Genomic DNA, 12,136 nt, shown 5'->3' with positions numbered 1-12,136 from the left:
GGTTTCTAAAGGGATGAGGGGGGGGACACCCCATTTCTTAATCAAAAGAGGCAGACCTACAGAAGTGAAAATAAAGCCAGATGCTTTGAGTCTTTGCTATTGTACAGCTTAAGTGATTTTTCTGGGTCATTACTCAATGTGAGGATTTAAAGTTATTTCATTTTGCACAACTAATTACCCTACTTGCCTAGCAATTCTGGATTACAATGAGCAGTGCATAAGGTCATTTCACAGACTGAGTCACTGCACATAGTTTAGTCAAAACTAAATTTCACGGCAACCAGCTAGATTGTTTTTCCCCCCTCCCAACAAAATGTCAAAATCTGAGGGTCTGAAATAAATATAATGACACAAACTGCAAGTCAGAGAGTTACAAAGGTAATAGAGTGGTTGTTTATAGGAGCAGATCTCAAGGACAGGGAAATTCCATATGCTTTATTTCTGACCAAGCAGGTATAAGGGAAAGCCATTATCTCCTGCAACAGATGCAAAGCTCGCCTTACAGCTTTCTTAATGCACCTGTTCGCATCTAAGAAATGAAAACGAAAGGTTTCCGTGGACGAGTTCAATCTTAATCGTGTTACAGCTGTACCAGACCTGAAGGGAGATGAATGAGACCTTGAGAGGACAGCAGGGATCCACAGAGCCTACTTGGGAAGAATACAGACTGCTACTCTAGCAGAGCTTGAGGCTGTATGCTTAAAGTTGCTTGTGCTTTACGAAGATCTTTTGTCTAAACTGCTTAGTTTGCAAGAAAGTAAGAAAACTGTAACATCTGAAAGATAAATATAACCAACAACATATGGTCCAAGCGAAAAGATGCAATTATTGGGGAGGCTGGTGGGCAGAGAGCCTTAAGGAATGTGCTACAACCTGCAAGAGCACAGTCCCTCCGTGGACTATTTTAATAAATGATATGTTACCGACAGAGAACATCTTTCACATCTGAAGGCACTTTCAAAGCTCAGCTTGCTGAGTATCCAGTGTGGCCATGTAACCTCTGCCATGAAACTCTAGCTAGACATCATCAGAAATACAAGAAAAACAAACATTTCCCTCACTGCAGACCTAAAGCAAGCTAACAGTTGGGTAGTGCAACCCTTTGAAACTCCTCCACTCATGCACAGCACATCCCAAGCCCACCAGCATCCCTGCCTGCTCCCCAGCTAGGCTTTACCCAGCTCCTCAGTGGAAGGGGTTGGAGCTCTCACAAGTCCACATTCTCCACCACGACAGCACGCCACTGGCACACCATTTCTTTTTCCAGCTTTTCCCAGCTGGAGAACAGAAGTCTCCCACGCGGAGGCTCTGCTAGTTTGCACCATGTGAAGGAAAAGAGTTGTCACTCAAATACTTGACAAGACGAGACCCTCCACATTACTGCTGATAACGTCTCCATTTTCTCTAAGTGCCAGAGCACTTACAGACATTTGTTCTGCATTTTGTGTATCGCAGTGGGAACGAGCGAGCTCGAACAGCTCTTGGGGAAATCCCACTGGGGCTGTCAGATCTTGCTGTCGGAGCAGCCCTTCCCTCTCCCCAACCGAGCTCTCCTCCTCCTCGCCCACCCAGAACAAGGGGCTACAGTGCAACCAGGTCTCTGATAAAACTTTATCAGTGGATTAAGCAGTCCCTGGCAGGTGGATTTGCTCTAGATGAAGGGATCGCTCCCTTTCCTCCTGCACATTTTGTGAGGCTCTTTGTGGTGGGGTGATTCCCAGCCTCTACCTCCAGTTTTATCACCGAGCATGGCATTATACGGAGTGGAATAGTTCTTTGGCCACTTCGGGTCAGCTGTCCCAGCTGTGTCCCCTTTTCCAAGCTCTTGCCCACCCCAGCCTACTTGTTGCAGGCACAGAGTGGGAAACAGGAATCATAGATGCTGTGCAAGCACTGTTCAGCATCCATCAACACGCTGGGGTGTTATCAGCACTTATTTAGCCCCAAATCCAAAGTGCAGCACCACAGGAGTTGCAATGAATCCAGTTCCCTCCATCCCAGCCAGAGCCAGTGCATTCTGACACGCAACAGGAGGTGGCCAGGGGTGTTGTGTTTGCCCCAGCTGCCAAATGAAGATGCTAACACGACTGGTACAAACTTAATGAGGAGCTGTTAGTGTTAAATGCGGGCTTAGATGGGAGAGAAAACCGATGCGGGCTCCCGTGGCTCAGATCAATGGCTGGGTCGATCTCGAGGTCCCTGCTCGGATGCCACTCTGATGAGTTAAAGCATTGCTTGGCTGAACAGAGCTGGAGCAAGCAGACCCCCAAAAAATGAGATTTTAATCACTCCGCAGGAACTAAAATTGGGGGTTGGGTTCATCTGCGCATGGGCTAACACGGTTCCTCGCAGGGTGCTGGGGTGATGTTTCCACCCTGGAAGGAGCACAATGATTGGTGTGCTGCAGCCGTGCCTCCCTGCCTCTCTGCATCTCTCATTTGCAGGATTCACTCCTGCAAATCCTTAGGAACATGGGCAGGCAGCTCCTTGTCCCCTTCTCCCCCTAGCACACCTTGTCTGCCTGCTGGAGGCAGAGAAGACTTTGCATTTCTACAGGCAGAGCAGCCTGCAAACACTACCAGTCCCTGCAGCACACGGTCCAGGCAGCGAGAAGGCACCAACTTTCTGCAAGAGCCGGATCCTTTTCTCCTCCATTTGGCTGAAGGAAATGCTTTGCAGACACCGACCCACGTCACAGGCTGCTGTGCCGACTGCGCTCGGGCTGCTCCAGCCTTGGCAGAGAGCCAGAGCCTGGTCTGGCGCTTTACAAGGAGCCTGGCTGCCAGCGGCGTGGTCTCCTCTTTGAGACCGTGTTTTCAATTAGGGCTTGATGTGCAGATTGTGCGCCGTATTGGCAGAGGCCTCCTCCCGAGGTCTGCCATTGGATTTATGAAGTTGATTAAAATATTAGAATAATTTCGCACCATGCTGCAAACACGCCGCAATGTGCAGTTTTATCATATTTGGTGCTGTTCCAATTAGCTCAAGCCTCTCCTCTCCCCCTCCTCTTCTGCTCTGCTTTGTTCGTTAACAAATTACAGTTATCATGGCCTTACTTTTGTATTTATTCTAGATGATGCATGTGTGTGCTCTCGGAGCCGTTCGGAAACGGGCTGGCTCGCAGCAGGGCGCCCGGCAGGCCAGAGCTGTTTCCGATGCAGAAGGCATCCAGAACTGTCTAGCTGGAGCTGTTTATTCAGCTCCTCCTTATGGCACTGGCAAATTGAGGGTAAATCAGTAAAGAAGCTGGAAGTACAATCCATCTACCATAAACAGCAAGCTCTTTCTCTTAGCTAACTGGGGTTCCTCCAGGACAGAGCCCTGGGTTTCGTTTCACACCTTCTCTGTCCACAAAGCCGATCTCCCCAGTATTGACAAGAGCCCTGAACGTTCTCAATGTCCTTTCACGAGCATTTTCTGGCCACCAAAGAGCTAAGTACAGCACTTGTCCCCTCTGCAGCACCGACAGCCCCAAAGCTGAACCTCACCAATGCCACCAGCTGCCAAACCCAACGCTACAGATGGAGCCACACACCAAGAACAACGTGGGATCCAACGCCTGGTACCCAAATACTGCATGACCAGAAACTAAATGCTTAGATCCAGATGTTACAAGCAGAACCTTGGGGGATCCCTGGGGTCCCAGGAGCACTTTGGACCTTTGCAAGTGGTGGGGAAGGATGCTCTAGATGCCTCCAGTGTTCTGGGACAGCGCTGCAAGCAGCATGGGGCGGGCACGGCTCTGGGGGCTCTGAGCGGGGAGCGAGGGAGCCTGTGTTGGCCAGCTGCATACCATGGACTAAAAAGGAAATTATTGTGTCAGTGAGGCCCTGCTCGCCTTCAGGCTCTGTGCCACCACAGGGCTGTGAGCTCCGGGAACCGCCACTGCTCCCGCCAAGGAGAAGATGCGGGCTCAGAAATGGGAGGTGTTTCACCGCTGGCTCAAGCATTGCCATCAGTCATCTCCCCTCTGGCCGTGGCACCACAAACCAGTGGGGATGCTCATGCAAGTCTCAAACTGCAGCGTCCGCCTCTCATTCCCACCCGGTATCTCTGGAGAAACCCTGCATCTGCGGTGACAGCACTGGGGCCATGGAGCCAGGCCTGGTCCCCACCAACACATTTGTACCGGGGTTTGCAGGGAGCACACCCCAATGATTAATAACATCACAAGTACATAGACAACACACCTCCAGGATACTTCCTCCTGCTAAACAGGGGCATTGCTATGGCAAACTTCATTTATCACCATTTAAAACCCAAACGAATGAGTGCAGAGTGCTATAAATACACTTACAAGATGGCCTGTCTTGGGAAGACAGAGAGAAAAAATAAGTGGAAAGTGACGGAGGCGGAAAGTGGGAGCACAGCTCCGTCCCTTGCCTTGCACAAAACAAGACCGCTCTCAGCAGCGCCCACGGGGCAGGATGCGAGTGACTTTACGACCTCTGTTTCTATCATCCTACGATGGGCCCTGTGAAACATTTCTTTTCAACAGAAAAATATCAGACCCAGGGAATATGGCCAGATCCCTGGAGGACAGAGATGAATCGGCAAATGGAAGGCTACAGTGATAAGGGAGTTTTTATAAACATAACCTAATTGTATTACTTCAAAGTCCTGAAGTTTATTGCCATGGTTAATGATGTGTCTTGTTATTTATGGTGTAGCACAATGAGTCTGCTATTGATTTAATGCACTTCCTTAAAGACCAACATTGTCACAAGCAATAAAACAAAGCCATTCGGAGGCGGCTCAATTATGTCACATCTCCATCACCAGACCCTGAGCACTCCCGACGTGCGGGGGCCACCACGGTGGAGCTGGGGGTAAGTTGTGAATAGGTCACACGGAGATTGTGGCAGCCAAAGAGCAGGGGCAGGCAGGAGAGGTTCACCTGGCTCAGGGATGCTGCCCATGGGCATGTGCCACTTTCTCCTGCCGCTGGGCACTCCCTTAGGTCCAAGTCTCCTGCCCACTAACTGGTACAGCAATGGTGTGTGCTTGCGGGAGAAGGGCTGATGGATAAGAAACAGCTTCAGTGATAACCGGTGTTTAAGCCACTGCCCATTCCCAACGCCCTCCTCACCTTTCTGGTACTGGAGCCAGAGCTGCTGCTGGACCTTCTTGCTGGGGAAGTGGATGGTGCAGCTGAACTCGGAACCATACAAAGCCTCCGCGATGTAGTGGGAGCCAAACTGCTGGATGAAGGAGAGCAGCTCCTCCCGGCTGCTGTCCTTGTTCAGGATCTTCAGGATGTTTGCAAAGCCTGTGAAAAGGACACAGGGGATCAGCAGGTTGGCCAGGCAGGGGGAAGGGAGCACAGAGGATCCGTACCAGTCCCCACATAGGTACAAAGTGCAATCCCTCTCTTCTTTTCTCCATGGTCTACATGATCCTGTGCAATCCCCAGCCTGCTATTTACCCCAGGCTGGGACTCTGGCACCCTTCTGTGATTCCATTTCCTAAGAGATTTCTCAAATCATTTTACAGAGATGTAAACACACACGTGAATACACACACCCCCCCATCCCACCAGCCCTGGCCTGTTTTTCAGGCTTCTGGGACATCATCAACACTCTCTCCAGAGGACCTTCTTGACCTTTGCTTTGCAGTAACCATAACCAAAGATGCTCTCCTAGTGTAATGATGAATTTATTACAAATTGCAGTGTACCACCCCCAGCGTAAATACCCTACACAACCAATAATTAATTTTAGGGGTGCTGGAGACAGCCCAGAGGGACACACAGGGCTGGGTTGATGGCAGCTCCGAGGGTGCACAAGGATGAGCAATGACAAGGCAGACACTGGGGACTGATACCATGGGACAAGGACACAGAGCCTCATTGCTTCATGGAAGTGAAATATCGTGGAGACATCAGTGACAACACAGCACCCAGGAATCATATAGAGCTGGCTGATATCACCGTTTTGGTTCAGTGGTGGAACTAAAAACATACTGCAAGAAAATACGTCATAACTGTCAACAAAATGAGGTTATTTGGCTGGTTGGTTGCTTTATTGAAAGAGAAGGTTGGTTTAATATAAAAGCTAGAAGAATTCATTTTGAGCTGAACCCAAATATTTTGTTCAGCTCTGAGCAGGTTATTTCGTTCCAGGGCTGTGCAGCCTGTCTGCACTAAATCGGTTTTCTTGGGGTTTTTTTTGTTTTTTTTTTTTCTTTCCTCATTTGAAAACAGGTTGATTTTTAAGTAAAAAATGCTGTTTTGAAATGAACAGGCAAAACATTTCAGGTCGCAACAAAATGTTTCAGCACCGCTGAAACAAAATGCGTAGCTATAAAAACATGGAAGTGAAATGTTTTGACGTTTGCAGGATCCTCCTGCCCGCCCCTTCTTCATCTGCGACTCCCTGCTTTGTATGACCTGCATTTATAAGCACTTTGCATCCTTTTAAAACCACGTTTTTTCAAGAACTCCGTGTTTTTCATACATACAGGTATACACAGCCAGCCCTAGGGAAATCCTCCCTGCCAGGCTGCCTATCAGCTTCACCCTGGCTCTGACCCCAGCTCTTGGTTTGTGCAAATGAGCCATGCACACAACCCCTGCCTCAGTTTCTCCTCTGTATAAAGGAGATAAATCTCTGCCTCTGCAACAGTGATGGGGGTGCAAGCTACTACCTGAGCAGAGCCTGGAGGTGGGAAATGCTGGTGAGATGTTAGGCACGACTGTGCCTTGGGGCAGAAGACTACCACCCACCCACCCATGTAGACACGAGTTAGAAACCCTCACCTGCGGAGAGGGTGATGGAGCTGAGCTTCACCCTGTAGAGGTTGCTCCTGACCCGCCAGTGCTGCACCATGGGGTAGCCCATCGCCTCGTCGTACTTGATGTCCCCTACAAGGGAAGAGTCGATGCTCAGCCGAACACTTAATGCTCACGTCAAGCGCTTGCTTTGCTACGTGCCAAAACAGGATGGTAGCCGGGATGGTGACCTCCTCAGCAGCCACGCCGTGAGGCCCCTGGGCTGCTGTCAGGACCAGCGTCGCAGTGGCTGCATCTGCTGGGAGGTCGTGGGGATGGAGACGCTCCCTTGCCATGCAGCGGTAGACTCGCACAGCCCACGCGCTATTTCTGCTCAAGGGATGAGGGAAGGATGCACGATAGAGATGCTGATGCCCTTTGGGGACCACGCTGGGATCCACGGATGGAGAAGGGGCACTGGTTGCTGTGCTCGACCCCGTGGGGGCTGAACGCAGGGGTAGCTCGTACCTGTGAGAAGCTGGAGGTCGGGCAGAGGCTCTGACAGGACGCCGCGGCACTGCTCCTCCACAGGCAGTGGGATCACCATGAGGCCGTCAGCCAGCTGGGGGAAGTCCTTGATGAAGTTATTCTCCCTGCAGAGGGAAAAAAGACAACTGCAAAGCAACGATGCAGGCTGTGGCCCTGCACAGGAGCTGAGCCGCTCCAGCAGCACAGGGATGGATGGCTCTGGAGGGAGAGGGACGTTCCCACAAGCAGAACACCTAAAAGGGGATAGGGTTTGCAGGGCCAGCCTCTGAGGTGATGCTTAATGAGCTCCCACAGCGCCGTCAGCTCTCTGGCAGTGTGGGACCACCCTGAGCCTGGGGACCTGGCCACTGCGTTTAGCCTGGATGTTCAAGGTGCACCACAGGAGAGGGGGCAGACAGTGGTGAGGAGCAAGGAACGGCTGCTACACCCCAAAGGTGCTGCTTTCCACCACCTGAAGCATCTTCCCAGAATGGGACAGTCACCAAGCACCGCACCAAGCCCTGCTGGGAGGGTCCAGCTCAGGCAGCGTCATCACCCCCCACGGCTTTGCCCCCAATGACTGACTCTCCAAAACGAGGAAAAGACAAATATATAGACAGACACCAAAAAGAAAACGCAGAGCGTACAGCTCACAGTGTGATTTTACCACACATGCAGGATCTTTTCTAACCTTGGCAGGTCTAACATTGTATAATAGGCCCCTAATGAATTGTTTCTAGAACAACGGTAGCGGGGAAATTATTTGAAATGGTGAACAGACAGGTCGCTGGGAGATGAGCCTCCCCTGGCAAGCAGAACGCCTCACGCCTGCGCGAAGGAAAACAGGAGGGGGGATTTTAAATATTGATCTTACAGACAAAATATAGGCCAGGAGGCTCTGAGTCCTCCAGGTACAGAGACAAAAGGGCAGCGGAGCAGAAAAAAGGGAGGATCCTGCAAAATCAGGTCAGTCCCGTCTGCCCCAGCTGCATTTGTCTGAATAGATTTTCCTTTAAACAGCTGCTGGGTTGACTCCGCTTCCCCAGTTTTACCCCTCACAGCCCATCCTTGGCTGGGAAGCTCCATCATCCCATGATCATCTCACAAACAGGGACGCTATGGCCACCTCCAAAGGTCTCATGGCAGCGAAACGCTAGACTGGTGAAGCACTTCCCAGGGTCCTCCTGCTGCTCCAGGGTTAGGATACAGCCAGTGCAACCCGCACCAGTGTTGAGTAGGAGGCTGTAGCCCAGTGCAACCAGCCCGGGGATGCTCTTGGCTCCAGTGTGGATGAGGAGTACTGGGATGAGCAGCTGTAGGTGGGGGACAGAGGAGTGGGGCTGAGCATGGCTGCGTATCCCCATCTCAAAGCCACCAGCACTTGATTGCATCTCAGGAGCTTCGCTTTAGGCACTGCTGGAGAAAAAGCCATTTATTTGTCTGAGGGGAAAAGCCTCTTGCTCACACACGTGCTCACACATTGATCACGCTGGGTGCGGGATCCCCACGGCAGAGCTGTGTTTTGCTGTTCCGAGCCTTTTGCTGTCTTAGCGATGCAAACGCAGAACTGCAATTACTGCTGAGCCGGGAGCTGAGTGGGTGGTGGGAAGCAGGGGCTGCAAAATCAGGCAAATCAGTAGGGAACACAGGAAAGAGCGTGTCGGTGTCTGTGCTCTGCCTCAACAGAGAAGGGAGAAAAGCATCAGCACTACTACATCCTAATGCCCCAGAGAGGCACAATGCTGCATCGGGAACGCAGGATGCAGCTCTGCTGAGCCCACCAGTTACCCCAGAGCAGAGGGACTGTCCCCTCTCGGAAGGGTCAGCTCACCCTCTACCCAGAGGGGAGCACAAGGGATGAGTTGGTCATGCCAACGTCCTGCATCCCATCTCCAAGAGGACCAGGAAGGGATGCCTAGGTAGGACAATGATACTGGCTGGTGGCACCTTCCCAAGATGGCATGGCAGACACCAGAAGACTGTGTTCAAGGCACAGAAGCTTCAAAGAAGCCACCTCTCTCTCTTTCCTCATGCAAACCCACCCAGTCCATCTCACTGACACCTGCCCATGCCACGAGACTGTGGATCCGCTATCCCTGGGCATCATCCTGGCTCACCTGGGTGGCAGGGCATCCCCCAGGAGCTGTTGGTCCACACATAGACAGCTAAGAAGGGAGAAGCTGGAGGAGATGCACACTAGCACGAGGGGAACCCGCAGGCTGCAGCTGCTGCTCAGAGCTGACGCCTCTATGAAAAGGTATTTACTGAAAGCCACGCTCTGAGGTGCTGCTTGCTGTAGAGCTGTTTGCTTTAACTGCTTGGCAGTTAAAAGGTCGAGAAAAAACAAGGTGCAAGCAGGAGTCAAGGCGTGGGCACGCACACTGACACGTGCCCACAATGTGCTCCCGTAATGGGAGGGAGCAGCAGTACAAGACAGGACTCAAGAGCACTTCAGTGATGCTTTTTAGCTATCAAACACTTCCTGCACCTCTTCCTCCCCTTCCTACCTCCAGCACACCTCTCCCAGCCACCCCAAAGCAGGGATAAGCCAAAGCCATGCAGCGGAGAGCACCCACCGGGTGCAGAGTCTGGGCACAGCGCAGTCCTCGTGCAGAGCCCTGCCAGCTGCCACTGCGCCAAGCCCTCGCTGCTGCCGTGGAAAGCAAACCAGGATGCAGACAATGGGGCCATCCAAACTTTCTTGAGCCCAGCAGCTGTGACCCACGGCATTCCTGGCTGGCAGACAGGGCGATGAGCCACAGAGCTGCAGCCGGCAGAGGGCTGCCGCTCCTTTTCCACTGCACCTTATTAATAACCCTGTGGCTCCCAGCGCTGCTCACCAGAGAGGCACAAAAAAGAGTTTCTGCCAGGCTTTTGTGCTCTACAGAGACTCTGATCAAAGCCATCGGGCTCTGTGTGAGGGACAGGGACACAGATGAGGGGATGGATATCACAGCATCCCTGTGCATGCGTCTCCACAAGCACCTCTGTGGAGCACGACTGAGCCACCGGCACCTCCTCAGGGGCTCTACGCTGTTTCCAAGAGGCACAGAAGCACCTTCAGGACTTCCCGGTTCCAACCAGCCATGGAGTCAGGTTTAATCCAATAGGATGAGGGGAGAGTCCAGCAAATCCCTCTGCTCCCAGCACCTGCTAGCTCCACAGCATCCTCCTCTGTCTCTTGTTCTGCTCCCCAGCATCTCACAGAGCAGATGCCTGACGCTTGTAGGAGCAGCAAGCTCACCGCCTTCTGCAGCACAATGCACACCAAATCCACTCATCAACTCACAGCGCTTTCCTGGAAGGGAGCTGCACAGCTCTTGGGACATTTTGCAGATACTGTCATTACACAAGGAAATGCTCTTTCTCCTTAGCAGCCCCAGTCCCCCCCTCAGTCCAACCCAGAGGACGTCTCTGCCCTGGGAGGGAGCTGACTTCCAGATAAAGAAGTCTTCATGCTGGGAAAGGTCAAACGGCCAAAGGCTTTACTGAGCTCTCTTACTGGCAGGGCGGGCTGAGGAGAAACGCAGTCGCCTGGATTAAACTGAGCTCAAACTCTTGGCTTTGATGGACACATCACGTAACGTTGGTCGAATTATGAAATCCACCCATTGCCTGAGGTGACACAGATAACAGAGAGCAGCTCTCTCCACCCTGGGGTGCTGGTGGGCTAAAGGCAATTAGCGGTGGCTCAGGTACCAGGAGGAGGGCTCAGGCAGTGAGAGCCCACTGTGCCGGTGTCCTTCTGACCTTCTGAAACTTGATAACACAAACTAGAGATCTTTTCAGGGAATCTGACCTTAAATGATACACCCAAGGTCACAGTGTGGTGCAGCGTAGGGCAGTATCGCTGTGCTCCACAGTGCTGATATCATCACAGAGCTGATGGGAAGCGTTCAAAAAGAACCAGCATCCCACAGCAACTCTGAGCAAAGGGGGTTTGGGAGGAGCAGGAGAGCCCAATGCAGGCACCGATGAGCAGCCAGAGTGCCGTGGTCCTGGATGGGACCATGGCCGCCAGGTCTTGGCCCATAATAGGATTTTGCGGAGCCTTGGAGCACCTTGTCTCCTTGTCAAGGCGCTGAAATCCAGGGCCAAGCTTGCAGTGGGATTTTGGCCCACAGTAGTGGAAGATCAGCTGTCGACTCACATTAATTCAATATTTCTGGACATAACCTTGAGGCCGGACTCTGCCCACCAGCCTTTCTGCAGCCCTTCCTGCTCCTGTACAACCCCCACTGCAAATCCAAGCATCACCTGGGGATTCCTGCCTCCACCCGCACACTCTGCATCGCACCAACTGGGCAAATATATTCATGAAGGGGTAAAAAAAAAAAAAGGCAATATATAAAATGACCCCACAAGTGATTAGCTGATGCCCTGAAGCGTGAGATTTAATTACCCTTATCTGAGCCAGCGCAGCTACAAATGTTAATCACATTATCATCCAGCGTGCTCATGTTCAGCAAAGTGACTATGTGAGGACTGCACTTGCCGCTATGCAAGTCTGAGAGGATGCCTTCTCTGGCAATAATTTATTAATCTTACTTCTTTCTGTCCTGCAATGCCTTGGGAAGAACAAGATGGATTTGAGGTTATTTAGCGACAACTTTTCCCGCTGGGGTGGCTGCAAGCTCACAAGAGCCCAGCCTGCATACAACGCGAGGACAGTCAGAAATTGCTCCTTTTCAGCTTGTCGGCACTAAAAAAAAGTTGATCTAGAGCCACTGGGAGACAGAAAAGAGGGTGTCCTGTTTCCACAGCCACTTTGGAGAATGTAAGCACGCCATAAATCTCCCCTGCTGTGTCTCTATGACCTCAGGCATTGGTGAATTATAAAGGCTTAATGCAAACCCTCTGAAGCAGCAGTTACTTACTCCAAATTTACTGGTCATTAAT

At 51.6% G+C, this 12,136-nt stretch overlaps 1 protein-coding gene across 2 annotated transcripts in view; it reads right to left on the bottom strand.

Moving 5' to 3' along the window:
- The window catches only part of ASTN2 (astrotactin 2), a 347,344-nt gene that overhangs the window by 117,091 nt on the left and 218,117 nt on the right, over positions 1-12,136 (bottom strand). For both annotated transcript variants that reach the window (XM_054084080.1, XM_054084081.1), the window contains 3 exons: positions 7,238-7,362; positions 6,758-6,862; positions 5,090-5,269 (listed from right to left, as the gene is read on the bottom strand). In XM_054084080.1, the coding sequence (XP_053940055.1) occupies positions 5,090-5,269; positions 6,758-6,862; positions 7,238-7,362 (410 nt within the window). The remainder of the gene's footprint in view (positions 1-5,089; positions 5,270-6,757; positions 6,863-7,237; positions 7,363-12,136) is intronic.

This window comes from Cuculus canorus, chromosome 19, assembly GCF_017976375.1.
Source record: "Cuculus canorus isolate bCucCan1 chromosome 19, bCucCan1.pri, whole genome shotgun sequence".
Lineage (NCBI taxonomy): Eukaryota > Metazoa > Chordata > Aves > Cuculiformes > Cuculidae > Cuculus > Cuculus canorus.
This window is presented reverse-complemented; position numbering and strand designations above follow the sequence as displayed.